This window comes from Cherax quadricarinatus, chromosome 8 (genome assembly GCF_038502225.1).
Source record: "Cherax quadricarinatus isolate ZL_2023a chromosome 8, ASM3850222v1, whole genome shotgun sequence".
In the NCBI taxonomy this organism is placed as follows: Eukaryota; Metazoa; Arthropoda; class Malacostraca; order Decapoda; family Parastacidae; genus Cherax; species Cherax quadricarinatus.
The window spans coordinates 4,231,900-4,243,977 of record NC_091299.1 but is presented as its reverse complement, the minus strand read 5'-3'; the positions used below and the strand labels follow the sequence as shown (position 1 = coordinate 4,243,977).

Genomic DNA, 12,078 nt, shown 5'->3' with positions numbered 1-12,078 from the left:
ACTAATAATAATTCTTACTCTGTATTACAAATTACAAATGATTAAATGGATTTACGTACAATAGTGAGGTAGTTCAGAACATTTATGAATATTTGAGAATGGTTTTGTCTTGGCATGATACACAGTTTCTGTTAAAGCTCTTATATTGGAGTATCTCAGGTAAATTTATGACTAGCTTAAGATTTATTAGGATGTGTGTGTGCAGGAATGGGTGGATTTCGTGTAGTTAGTTGATGGTGGGGTGTGTTAGGGAGATAAGATGTTTTGAAAATGGTGGCTGAGTCGGCAGTTCTTGAGTTTTCAGGCAGGGAGTTCCAGATTTTAGGCCCTTTTATGTACATTGAACGTTTACATAGATTTAACCGGACACGGGGAATGTCATAGAGATGTTTGTGTCTGGTGTTGTGCCTGTGGGTCCCGTCACAACTATCAAGAAAGCGTACCATACCCCGGCCGGGATTGAACCCGCGGTCAGAGTCTCAAAACTCCAGCCCGTTTTAGTTCAGGGTTAATGTAGGACTCACTTGCCATGGGCTCAAATCCCATCCGTTCCCTGATTTATTAATAAAGTTTTTAATTATTAATAATGTCCCTATGTTATTAATTATGAATTATAGCCCGCATATCTTCAAGTGTATTTTTATAATGTGTGAACTCACATGCTGCTGCTGCTGCTGTTGTGTAATAGCACTAGGCAAGTGAGTAACTAAAGTGCAATGAACACCTATCAGTGCTCAAAATAACCCACATGGAGCCGGAAACACAGAATATTAATTGATCTGTATATTTCGACCCTCTTCTGGGATTCTCTTCAGCAGATCCTCTTCCGCTGAAGAGGATCCCAGAAGAGGGTCGAGATATACAGATCAATTAGTCTTCTGAGTTTCTGTCTTCATGTGGGTTATTACTGAGCATTTGGCAAATATTTAATAAGCAAGTCTCCCCGGTGGTTATGCAGAGAATGACGACTTAAATTCCTCCTATGGGCCATTCTCTCCTCAAGATGCAATGTTCTAAATGACTCTGAAGGCTGTTACAATGTTCTGGAGCTAGAACGAACTTACATGTGAGAAATTTTCAACATTGGCCGCTAACGTGCACATAAATACTTATAAATATACACACGAAATAACAGATACGATGACCAATCTATAAATCTCAAATTCACTCATGAAAAGTGGATACTGGGCAGAACTAATCAACCCGGAAATTATTAATTCCTACACGTAGCGAATCTAGAACAAAAATATAGATAGAACTGGTGACAGACAGATATTGACACAATAACAGTGACAGATAATAAAACTGATGGTGAAGCTTGTAGTAGTCTTTTAGTGTGAGTCTGAGAGATGCAATACTTCATCCATCACACACTGACCTGACAGCCTCGTCAGTAAAAGGTGATGTAACTACAAGTACATAATGGGTCCAGTCCCTGGACTCATTATGTACCTCTGTAAACTTTTAACTACCGCCCACAGGATGGGTATGGGGTGCATAATAAATATATTAAATTAACCAACTCTCTCTTGCCTGCGTTCCAGGGAATACAGATCAAGGACCTTCAACCGTCCCCAGTAGTTTAGGTGCCTTATCGCACTTATGTGTGCCGTGAAAGTTCTTTGTACACTCTCCAGATCTGGAATGTCGCCAGCTTTGAAGGGGGAAGTTAGTGTACAACAGTATTCCAGCCTAGAGAACACAAGCGATTTGAAGAGAATCATCATGGGCTTGGCGTCCCTAGTTTTGAAGGTTCTCATTATCCATCCTATCATTTTCCTAGCGGATGAGGTAGATACATTGTTGTGGTCTTTGAAGGCGAGATCCTCTGACATTATCACTCCCAGGTCCTTCACATTACTTTTTCTCTCTATTGTATGGTTAGAATTTGTCGCATACCCCGATACATTTTTAATCTCCTCAAGTTTTCCATATCTGAGTAGTTGAAATTTCTCCTCGTTGAACTTCATATTGTTTTGAGTGGCCCATTCGAAGATTTGGTTGAAGTTCGTTTGAAGTCTCGCAGTGTCTTCGATGGAGGTCACTGCCATGGTAATCCGGGTGTCATATGCAAAGGAAGACACGGACCTATGACTTACATCTCTGTCTATGTCAGAAATGAGGATGAGGAATAGAATGGGTGCGAGTACTGTGCCTTGTGGAACAGAGCTTTTCACTGTGGCTGCCTCACACTTTACTCTGTTTATTATTACTCTTTGTGTTCTATTTGTCAGGAAGTTACGTGGTGTAAGATACATGATGTAGATACATGGTGTGAGATACATAGTGTAAGATACATAGTGTAAAATACATGGTGTAAGATACATAGTGTAAGATACATGATGTGAGATGCATGGTGTAAGATACATAGTGTAAGATACATAGTGTAAGATACATAGTGTAAGATACATAGTGTAAGATACATAGTGTAAGATACATAGTGTAAGATACATGGTGTAAGATACATGGTGTAAGATACATAGTGTAAGATACATAGTGTAAGATACATAGTGTAAGATACATAGTGTAAGATACATGGTGTAAGATACATAGTGTAAGATACATAGTGTAAGATACATAGTGTAAGATACATAGTGTAAGATACATAGTGTAAGATACATAGTGTAAGATACATAGTGTAAGATACATAGTGTAAGATACATAGTGTAAGACACATAGTGTAAGATACATAGTGTAAGATACATGGTGTAAGATACATAGTGTAAGATACATGGTGTAAGATACATAGTGTAAGATACATGGTGTAAGATACATAGTGTAAGATACATGGTGTAAGATACATAGTGTAAGATACATGGTGTAAGATACATGGTGTAAGATACATAGTGTAAGATACATGGTGTAAGATACATGGTGTAAGATACATAGTGTAAGATACATGGTGTAAGATACATAGTGTAAGATACATGGTGTAAGATACATGGTGTAAGATACATAGTGTAAGATACATGGTGTAAGATACATGGTGTAAGATACATAGTGTAAGATACATGGTGTAAGATACATAGTGTAAGATACATGGTGTAAGATACATAGTGTAAGATACATGGTGTAAGATACATAGTGTAAGATACATGGTGTAAGATACATGGTGTAAGATACATAGTGTAAGATACATGGTGTAAGATACATAGTGTAAGATACATGGTGTAAGATACATAGTGTAAGATACATAGTGTAAGATACATGGTGTAAGATACATAGTGTAAGATACATAGTGTAAGATACATGGTGTAAGATACATAGTGTAAGATACATGGTGTAAGATACATGGTGTAAGATACATAGTGTAAGATACATGGTGTAAGATACATAGTGTAAGATACATGGTGTAAGATACATAGTGTAAGATACATAGTGTAAGATACATGGTGTAAGATACATAGTGTAAGATACATAGTGTAAGATACATGGTGTAAGATACATAGTGTAAGATACATGGTGTAAGATACATGGTGTAAGATACATAGTGTAAGATACATGGTGTAAGATACATGGTGTAAGATACATAGTGTAAGATACATAGTGTAAGATACATGGTGTAAGATACATAGTGTAAGATACATAGTGTAAGATACATAGTGTAAGATACATGGTGTAAGATACATGGTGTAAGATACATGGTGTAAGATACATGGTGTAAGATACATGGCGTAAGATACATAGTGTAAGATACATAGTGTAAGATACATAGTGTAAGATACATGGTGTAAGATACATAGTGTAAGATACATGGTGTAAGATACATGGTGTAAGATACATAGTGTAAGATACATAGTGTAAGATACATGGTGTAAGATACATAGTGTAAGATACATGGTGTAAGATACATGGTGTAAGATACATGGTGTAAGATACATGGTGTAAGATACATGGTGTAAGATACATAGTGTAAGATACATAGTGTAAGATACATGGTGTAAGATACATAGTGTAAGATACATGGTGTAAGATACATGGTGTAAGATACATAGTGTAAGATACATGGTGTAAGATACATGGTGTAAGATACATGGTGTAAGATACATAGTGTAAGATACATGGTGTAAGATACATAGTGTAAGATACATGGTGTAAGATACATAGTGTAAGATACATGGTGTAAGATACATGGTGTAAGATACATAGTGTAAGATACATGGTGTAAGATACATGGTGTTGTAGTCACATAATCGGTGTTGCTAGACAAAGACAAATGTTACAATCATCAGTGTTACAAAGCCGCTGTCTCATTCCCTTCCCTTCTTATATTCCTCCAGTCTTGGGAGAAGACCAACTTTGAGAGGACAACCTTCACTCCTGACATCACTCCGTTGATCCTGGCCGCTCATAGGAACAATTACGAAATCCTGAAGCTGCTGCTGGATCGAGGTGCCACGCTTCCCATGCCCCACGACGTGAAGTGTGCCTGTGATGAGTGCCTCGTCTCTAGTGCCGATGATTCACTCAGGTTGGTCTTGTGGATGAATTGGTGACTGTAAGAGTATATTGGTTTTGAGTTAGAGGGTGAGTGACGAGTTTGCTGGAAACAATCTCTTTCCCTGAGCTCTGCCTCTCGACCTTCTGTGGAAAGAAAGTTTATCTATGGAGGCAGAAAAGGGAATGTATCAGAGTAAAGTGGTACCATCACTTTTACATTGGTACAAGACACGGGCGCTTAAAGTTGTAGAGAGGAGAAGCTAGAGGTAGTGGAGATGTCATGTTTGAGAACAGCATGTGGTATAAATATTATGCACAGAAATCGGAGCGTAGAAATTAGAAGCCGGAGTGAGGTTCAAAAAGGTATTATTCAGAGTGCTGAGGATGGGTTACTGAGGAGGGTTGGGAATTTAGAGAGAATGGAGAAAAAAATAGGATGACCAAGAGGATTTATAAATCTGGGATGGAAGGAAGGGTAGGGGTCCTTTAATGAAGGACTGAATAGACGGGTTAAATGAGGCTTTGATTACTAAGGACTCGAGTATTCAACAGGTGTGTGTGACCGTGTTACACAGGAGTGGAAACACGTGGTTCTTATGGCTTGACGTGCTGTTGGAGTGTGAGCTAGGTAACATTTATGAAGGTTGGGAATTAAGAGGGAAGTATAGAACCTGTACTCTGAAGGAGGGGTGGGGATGTGACACTTCGAAGAGTTATTTGAATTGTAATGTTTGGGCCCCTCAGGGAAGGTTCCTTGATGTTGGTGAGGGGCTCTTGATTTAGGGAATTGGATCTGTGCTCCAGTTCCCCGAATTAAGCCTGAATGCCTTCCACATCCCCCCCCCAGGCGCTGTATAATCCTATGGGTTTAGCGCTTCCCCTTGATTATAATAATAATGTAATGTTTGGGCACTTGTGGCAAAACAGTTATTGAATTAATGATATTTAGTGTATTTCTTCTTCTTCACGAGTCACCCTTCCTTGGTGGGAGACGGCCAGTGTGTTAAATGTGTGTATGTGTGTGTGTGTGTGTGTGTGTGTGTGTGTGTGTGTGTGTGTGTGCATAGCCTCCTCTATACCTTGTAGTACCACTTCAAATAGATAACAACACACACGTTTTCATGTTAATACCTACGTACGTACGTACCAGCATAGAGTCACAATCACCACACCGCCCACATAACTGCTAACATGGCAGTAGCAGTAGTCAATAAGCTGGTATGTGTCGTGTCTGTCTCGCTATCAGAGGAGAGAGAGGATCGAGCCTCCATCAGTCATCACACTGAACAACCCACACCAGCTTAAAATTTCCCATGATAAACCACTCAATAAGTTCTTCACCAGACACTCACACTCGAGGATCAACGCCTACAAGGCCCTGTCTTCCCCGTCCCTCATCTGTCTCTCAAGTAAGGACCCGTTGGTCACCGCCTTTACCCTGAGTGAGGACTTGGAGAACCTAGCCGGCTTGGAAAACGAGTTTATGGACGACTACACGGTACGTGTACTTCAACCTGCTATACGGTACTCGTATCTCAACTCCCCCATCACGGAACTTTGTCACGTTCAGAGTAACTCAGTCTGGCAATCACTATACAAGTTCAGGCCCATACATTCCATTTCTTCTAGGTTATTACATTGCAATATTTTGAGTTCTCAGCTCACACACACACACACACACACACACACACACATACACATACACACGCCTTGATATAAACATAAGTGTAATAAACAGTGATCAATGGCACGAACGAACTCACATGGATAACATAAAACATTCTGGCTCCGTTTGTGCCATAAACTTCAATATGTCGAATTAACATTCGTTTGTGTGGTGGTTACAGTCCCTGAGGCAGCAGGTAGAGGAGTTCTCCATGGCTCTGGTGGAGGAAACTAGAACCATCACCGAGCTGGAGATAATGCTCAACTACGACCCCGAGGGCGTGCCCTACCAGCATGGTGATTTCATGCATCTCGCCCGGCTCAAGGACGCAGTCAATAACAACCAGAAGTCGGTAGGTGAATATTGTTTGCTGCTGGTTTGTTGGAGAGATGGATGCTGTTATTGGTGATGCTGCATCGATTGTTGGTGAGTGTTCCGGCTGTTGGTGGGCAAATAATGTTGCTGGAGAGACAAATGTAGTTGTTGGAGATACAGATGAGACTGGCTGAGAGAGGGTTGTGATTGGAAAAACCACGAGTAAGAAGAGTTGCCACAAGGAATGATAAAAGTATCGTGACAGATTTTCGACACACTGCAATCGTAGGAAACGGCTTAAACACTAATCATTATTGTTGTATTTTTAAAATTAGTATTTTGAACAGTCTTTCCAATACTTCGAGGAAATGAGAACTCTTCATTGTGGAAAGATTGACTATGTCAAATATATTTTGAGGTGTGATCTTGTTTCTTCTGAGTCAGTTTGTGGCCCACTCTAACGTGCAGCAGCTGCTGGCTCGGGTGTGGTATGACGGCATGCCTGGCTTTAAGCGTCGCAGCCTCCTGCACCAGGTCATAGATGTTGCTAAGATAGGCTGCATCTTCCCCATCTACTGCATCGCATTCGTCTTGTGCCCTAACTCTTCCTATGGCACCGCCATGAAGAAACCTTTCATCAAATTCATCGTTCACTCTTCCTGCTACTGCTTCTTCCTCTGTGAGTTGTGTTCACTCTTTCAGCTACTGCTTCTTCCTCTGTGAGTTGTGTTCACTCTTCCTGCTACTGCTTCTTCCTCTGTGAGTTGTGTTCACTCTTCCTGCTACTGCTTCTTCCTCTGTGAGTTGTGTTCACTCTTCCTGCTACTGCTTCTTCCTCTGTGAGTTGTGTTCACTCTTCCTGCTACTGCTTCTTCCTCTGTGAGTTGTGTTCACTCTTTCTGCTACTGCTTCTTCCTCTGTGAATTGTGTTCACTCTTTCTGCTACTGCTTCTTCCTCTGTGAGTTGTGTTCACTCTTTCTGCTACTGCTTCTTCCTCTGTGAGTTGTGTTCACTCTTTCTGCTACTGCTTCTTCCTCTGTGAATTGTGTTCACTCTTCCTGCTACTGCTTCTTCCTCTGTGAGTTGTGTTCACTCTTTCTGCTACTGCTTCTTCCTCTGTGAATTGTGTTCACTCTTTCTGCTACTGCTTCTTCCTCTGTGAGTTGTGTTCACTCTTTCTGCTACTGCTTCTTCCTCTGTGAGTTGTGTTCACTCTTTCTGCTACTGCTTCTTCCTCTGTAAGTTGTGTTCACTCTTTCTACTACTGCTTCGTTCTATGTGGGCTAAGTCCATTCTTCTTGCTAGTGTTTCTTCCTATATGAGTTTGGTTCACTCTTCTTGTGTGAGTAGCTGTTTATTCTTCTTGCTGATGCCTCTTTCTGTTCTTTCATCTTGCTCACTTGTCTCTAATATTTCTCAACGAACCGGTTCCTTCTTGCTTGCCTGCAACCTCTCTTCATGAGCTGGTTCTTTCTCTGTGAGTATTCCTTTTTGTTTTACCTCTGTGAGTTCCTTATCCTTGTACCCTGCAGGTAACTCACATCGGAAGCTTCGTACCTTATGTGACTGAGTTCAGCCCATAGACGTTCAAGGAGTTTAAATAAATGTAGTCATTTACATTCTGTTAGCCTTTCTTATTCCTTCTCTATCTGTATTTCTGTCTGTCTATTTGTCTTTCTTTCTCACGCACACCAAAACTTCTATTCTTATCCCTTCTGTCTCTCATGTTTACATTTCGTCATCAACACCATGAGTGAACACATCCCCAACACCTCTCACGCATCCCTTGTCTCCTTACTCACTCCATCATCCCATACAAGTTATTTTCAATAAAAATCAAGTAACTGAAAATCTTCCTCCCTTGTCACCTCCAGTGCTGCTGGTGGTGGTGTCGCTGAGGGTTGAGACACAGGTGATTGAGCTCTTCGGGAGCCAGTGGATGCTGGAGCTACTTCGTCAGTATCAGAGGGAGGCGAGGGGAGGCTTTCCTTCTATGGTAGAGATACTCATCGTCATCTTCATCTTCGGATTCATTTGGGGTGAGATGAGGAGCCTGTGGGAGGACGGACTGGCCGAGTACCTCAAGGATCTCTGGAACATCGTCGACTACATCACCAATTTCTTCTACATGAACTGGATTTTTCTCAGGTGACTAGACAAGTCGAAGTCAGACTATGTAAGCTTTATCTAGAGATGATTTCTTTTTCTTTAGTATATATTATCTCCTTTTTCCTTTCACTTCTATTTCTAATTCTGTTTAACTATCATTATGGCAATAATAATAATAATAATAACAATAATAATAATACAATAATAATAATAATAATAACAATAATAATAATACAATAATAATAATAATTATTATTATTAACGTTCACGAAGAAGCACTAAATCCATAGAGTTTATGCAGCACTTGGGGAATGGAAAGCAGTTCGATTTGATCCTAGGGAGAGAGAGTAGCTCTAACTCCTTGGCTCGAGTCCTTCATCAGCATCATGCAAGAAAATTACTAGAAGATGTACTTTTGTTCACACGTCTATCGGTGTTAGGTCCGCCAGCCATCTTTCTTTATATTCCCCAAGAAAGATTAGCTCTTCCAACAATGTACCTTCATATATATGAGATGTAAACCATTTTGTGAGTTTATTATAGCTGTGTGAAGCGTCAAATCCTTGTGTGTTTACTTAGCACAAAGAGTGATGGAAGTTCAGTCCTCCTCCGAGTGATTCCAGGGAGCTGGAAGCACCCAATAAGTTGTCCGGTAGTCAGCTGACCTACAGTGGAAGGTCGTGCATCTCAGATGTCAATGATGACGATCTGACGTCTTTGATACTGCCTGGTTGATGTTGCAAATTGATGTGTTGTTATATGTATGCGTTGCATGGAATCGGCTCCTTTACCATCAAATCAAATCAAATCAAGTTTATTCTCTATAAAGATTACAATGCGGAGTTTACATATTTTAGGATATTGTGTGGTTTACATGTTATAAAATACTAGTTACAGAGGGGGCCACTATCACACCTTAGCATGGCTAGGCATTTCGGGCAGACTAAGATTAATTCATATCTCTAAATTATTACAGATTATGGAGCAAGTTGGTATTAAGGCTAAGTAACTACATTACAGTTTGTAAATTTAGCAATGTGAATGCTTTTGTTTTGGTACAATACATAGTTTCTATATTGGAGTATCACAGGGAAACTTGTGACTAGTTAGGAGTCATTAATTTAAGATTCGTATTTCTGTGTTTATAGTCAATTGGGTGAGTGAGTGAGTATAAGTGTGAACCACGAGGTGGTTTTTCATGTAGTTAGCTGACGGTGGAGTGTATCAGGGAGATAAGATGTTTTCTAATGGTAGTTTTGAAAATGATGAGTGTGTCTGCAGTTCTAGAGTTTTCAGGTAGGGTGTTCCAGATTTTAGGTCCTCTGAAGTACATTGAATTTTTGTAAAAGTTTAGTTGGACACGAGGAATGTCAAGAGATGTTTGTGTCTGGTGTTATGCCTGTGGAAGAAAACTTTTTAGGTCAGGGTTAATGTTGGAATTTTAGGTCCTCTAGATGTAGATTGCACAGTAGTAAGTGTGGATGTACTGAACAGCGAGTAAGTTTAGATCTATGAAGAGTGGGGGGAGGGGGGTGCTGCCTGGGATGGGATTGCATGATTATTCTTACTGCAGGCTTTTGTTGGGTTATTATTGGTTTTAGGTGTGTTGTTGCAGTTGATCCCCAAACATAAATAGCATAGGTGACGTATGGATAAATGAGTGAATAGTATAGTGTGAGAAGGGCAGATTGTGACATATAGTATCGTATCTTGGAGAGGATCACAACCGTTTTGGATAATTTTTTTGTTATGTGTTGGATATGGGTGCTGAAATTCAGGTTGTTGTCGAGGTATAGGCCTAGGAATTTGCCCTTATTATGTCTGGCAGTTAGAGTGTTGTTGATCTTAATGTTAAGTTGCGCAACCCCTACTCTGCTACCAAACATAATATAGTAGGTTTTGTCAGTGTTAAGTGTAAGTTTATTGGCTGTCATCCAAGTAGATATTTTGAGCAGCTCCTCGTTAACAATGGTGCTGAGGGAGGCAAGATTTGGGTGGGAGATGTAAGTCATGTCGTCAGCAAAGAGAATGGGTTTCAGGTGTTGTGATATGTTTGAAAGATCATTGATGTAAATGAGGAAGAGCAGGGGACCAAGGATACTTCCCTGCGGAACTCCAGTATCAAGTGGCCGTGTTGATGAGGCTGTGTCTTTTAATGGTGACATACTGATACCTATTAGTAAGGTAGGATTTGAAATATGCAAGCGCATGGCCTCTTATACCATAATGGTCAAGTTTGTGGAGTAGGATGCCGTGGTCTACTGTGTCAATAGCTTTTCTTAGGTCAATAAAAAGTCCTAGCGGATATTCCTTATTTTCCAATGTTGTGTAAAGCAGATCTAGCATTTTTACAATTGCATCATTAGTGCTTTTATTTTTTTCTGAAGCCAAATTGGCAGGGGTTGAATATGTTTTGTGCTGTTATAAATGAATATAGTCTCCTGTGCACGAGTTTCTCGAAGATTTTGGATAGCAATGGTAAGTTTGATATTGGTCTGTAGTTGTTTACATCTGTAGGGTCACCACCTTTATAATGGTGTGACCCTTGTTGTCTTGAGTACTGTCGGGAAAGTGCTAGTTTCTAGTGACTTGTTAAAAAGTAATGTAATAGCATGTGAAAGGACATGGGCCGCTCGTAATTTTCATTGCCATCTTATGTTATTTTTAGAAAAATGAAATAACAAAAATAATGGAATCTTTGAGAATATTAGCTAACATATTGGCCTACAGTTTTATTCTACCCATGGTGTGGGCGGTAGTCAAAAGATTACAGAGGCATATAATGGGTCCAGGGACTGAGCCCCAAGGTATAGATAGCCGAGCAAGTTACTGTTATTGATCAGTGTGCCTTTGGGTGTTTCAGGTTGACCGCTTTTTTCCTGACACAGCGGGCAGTGTCTCAGGGGCAAGACCCTTACTTCCCGAGAGAGATGTGGCCTGATTTCGACCCCATGCTCATTTCTGAGGGAATGTTCGGCGCTGGCAACATCCTAAGGTGTGTTTTAAAGGCAGTGATTTTGATGCTGGAAGTGAGATTAGTATCTAGGAGAAAAAGATACAATCATATAAGCCTGTTTGGTGTTAGAAGGTAGAAGGTACCATCATGTCAGCTTATTTAGTGTTAGAAGGTACCATCATAACAGCTTATTTAGTGTTAGACGGTACCATCATAACAGCTTATTTAGTGTTAGAAGGTACCATCATAACAGCTTATTTAGTGTTAGAAGGTACCATCATATGGTGCGAAAAGTTTTTGCTTCTGGATGAGGAAAACATCTTCAAGATTATTAACCCAAGCTAACCCAAGAAAACCAAAATGTATAGATTATTTATATCCGAGTTCTCCTTTAGGATGTGACTAAGAACGTGGCCCGGTGGCCTGGTGGCTAAAGCTCCCGCTTCACACACGGAGGGCCCGGGTTCGATTCCCGGCGGGTGGAAACATTTCGACACGTTTCCTTACACCTGTTGTCCTGTTCACCTAGCAGCAAATAGGTACCTGGGTGTTAGTCGACTGGTGTGGGTCGCATCCTGGGGGACAAGATTA

At 40.4% G+C, this 12,078-nt stretch overlaps 1 protein-coding gene across 3 annotated transcripts in view; it reads left to right on the top strand.

Annotated features, from left to right (window-relative positions):
* LOC128685362 (transient receptor potential protein-like) overlaps positions 1-12,078 on the top strand; it is an 83,057-nt gene that overhangs the window by 34,978 nt on the left and 36,001 nt on the right. For 2 of the 3 annotated variants that reach the window (XM_053771855.2, XM_053771853.2), the window contains exons 4-9: positions 4,281-4,471; positions 5,785-5,938; positions 6,288-6,458; positions 6,866-7,100; positions 8,297-8,570; positions 11,395-11,526. In XM_053771855.2, the coding sequence (XP_053627830.2) occupies positions 4,281-4,471; positions 5,785-5,938; positions 6,288-6,458; positions 6,866-7,100; positions 8,297-8,570; positions 11,395-11,526 (1,157 nt within the window). The remainder of the gene's footprint in view (positions 1-4,280; positions 4,472-5,784; positions 5,939-6,287; positions 6,459-6,865; positions 7,101-8,296; positions 8,571-11,394; positions 11,527-12,078) is intronic. The other variant, XM_053771854.2, reaches the window with a different exon arrangement.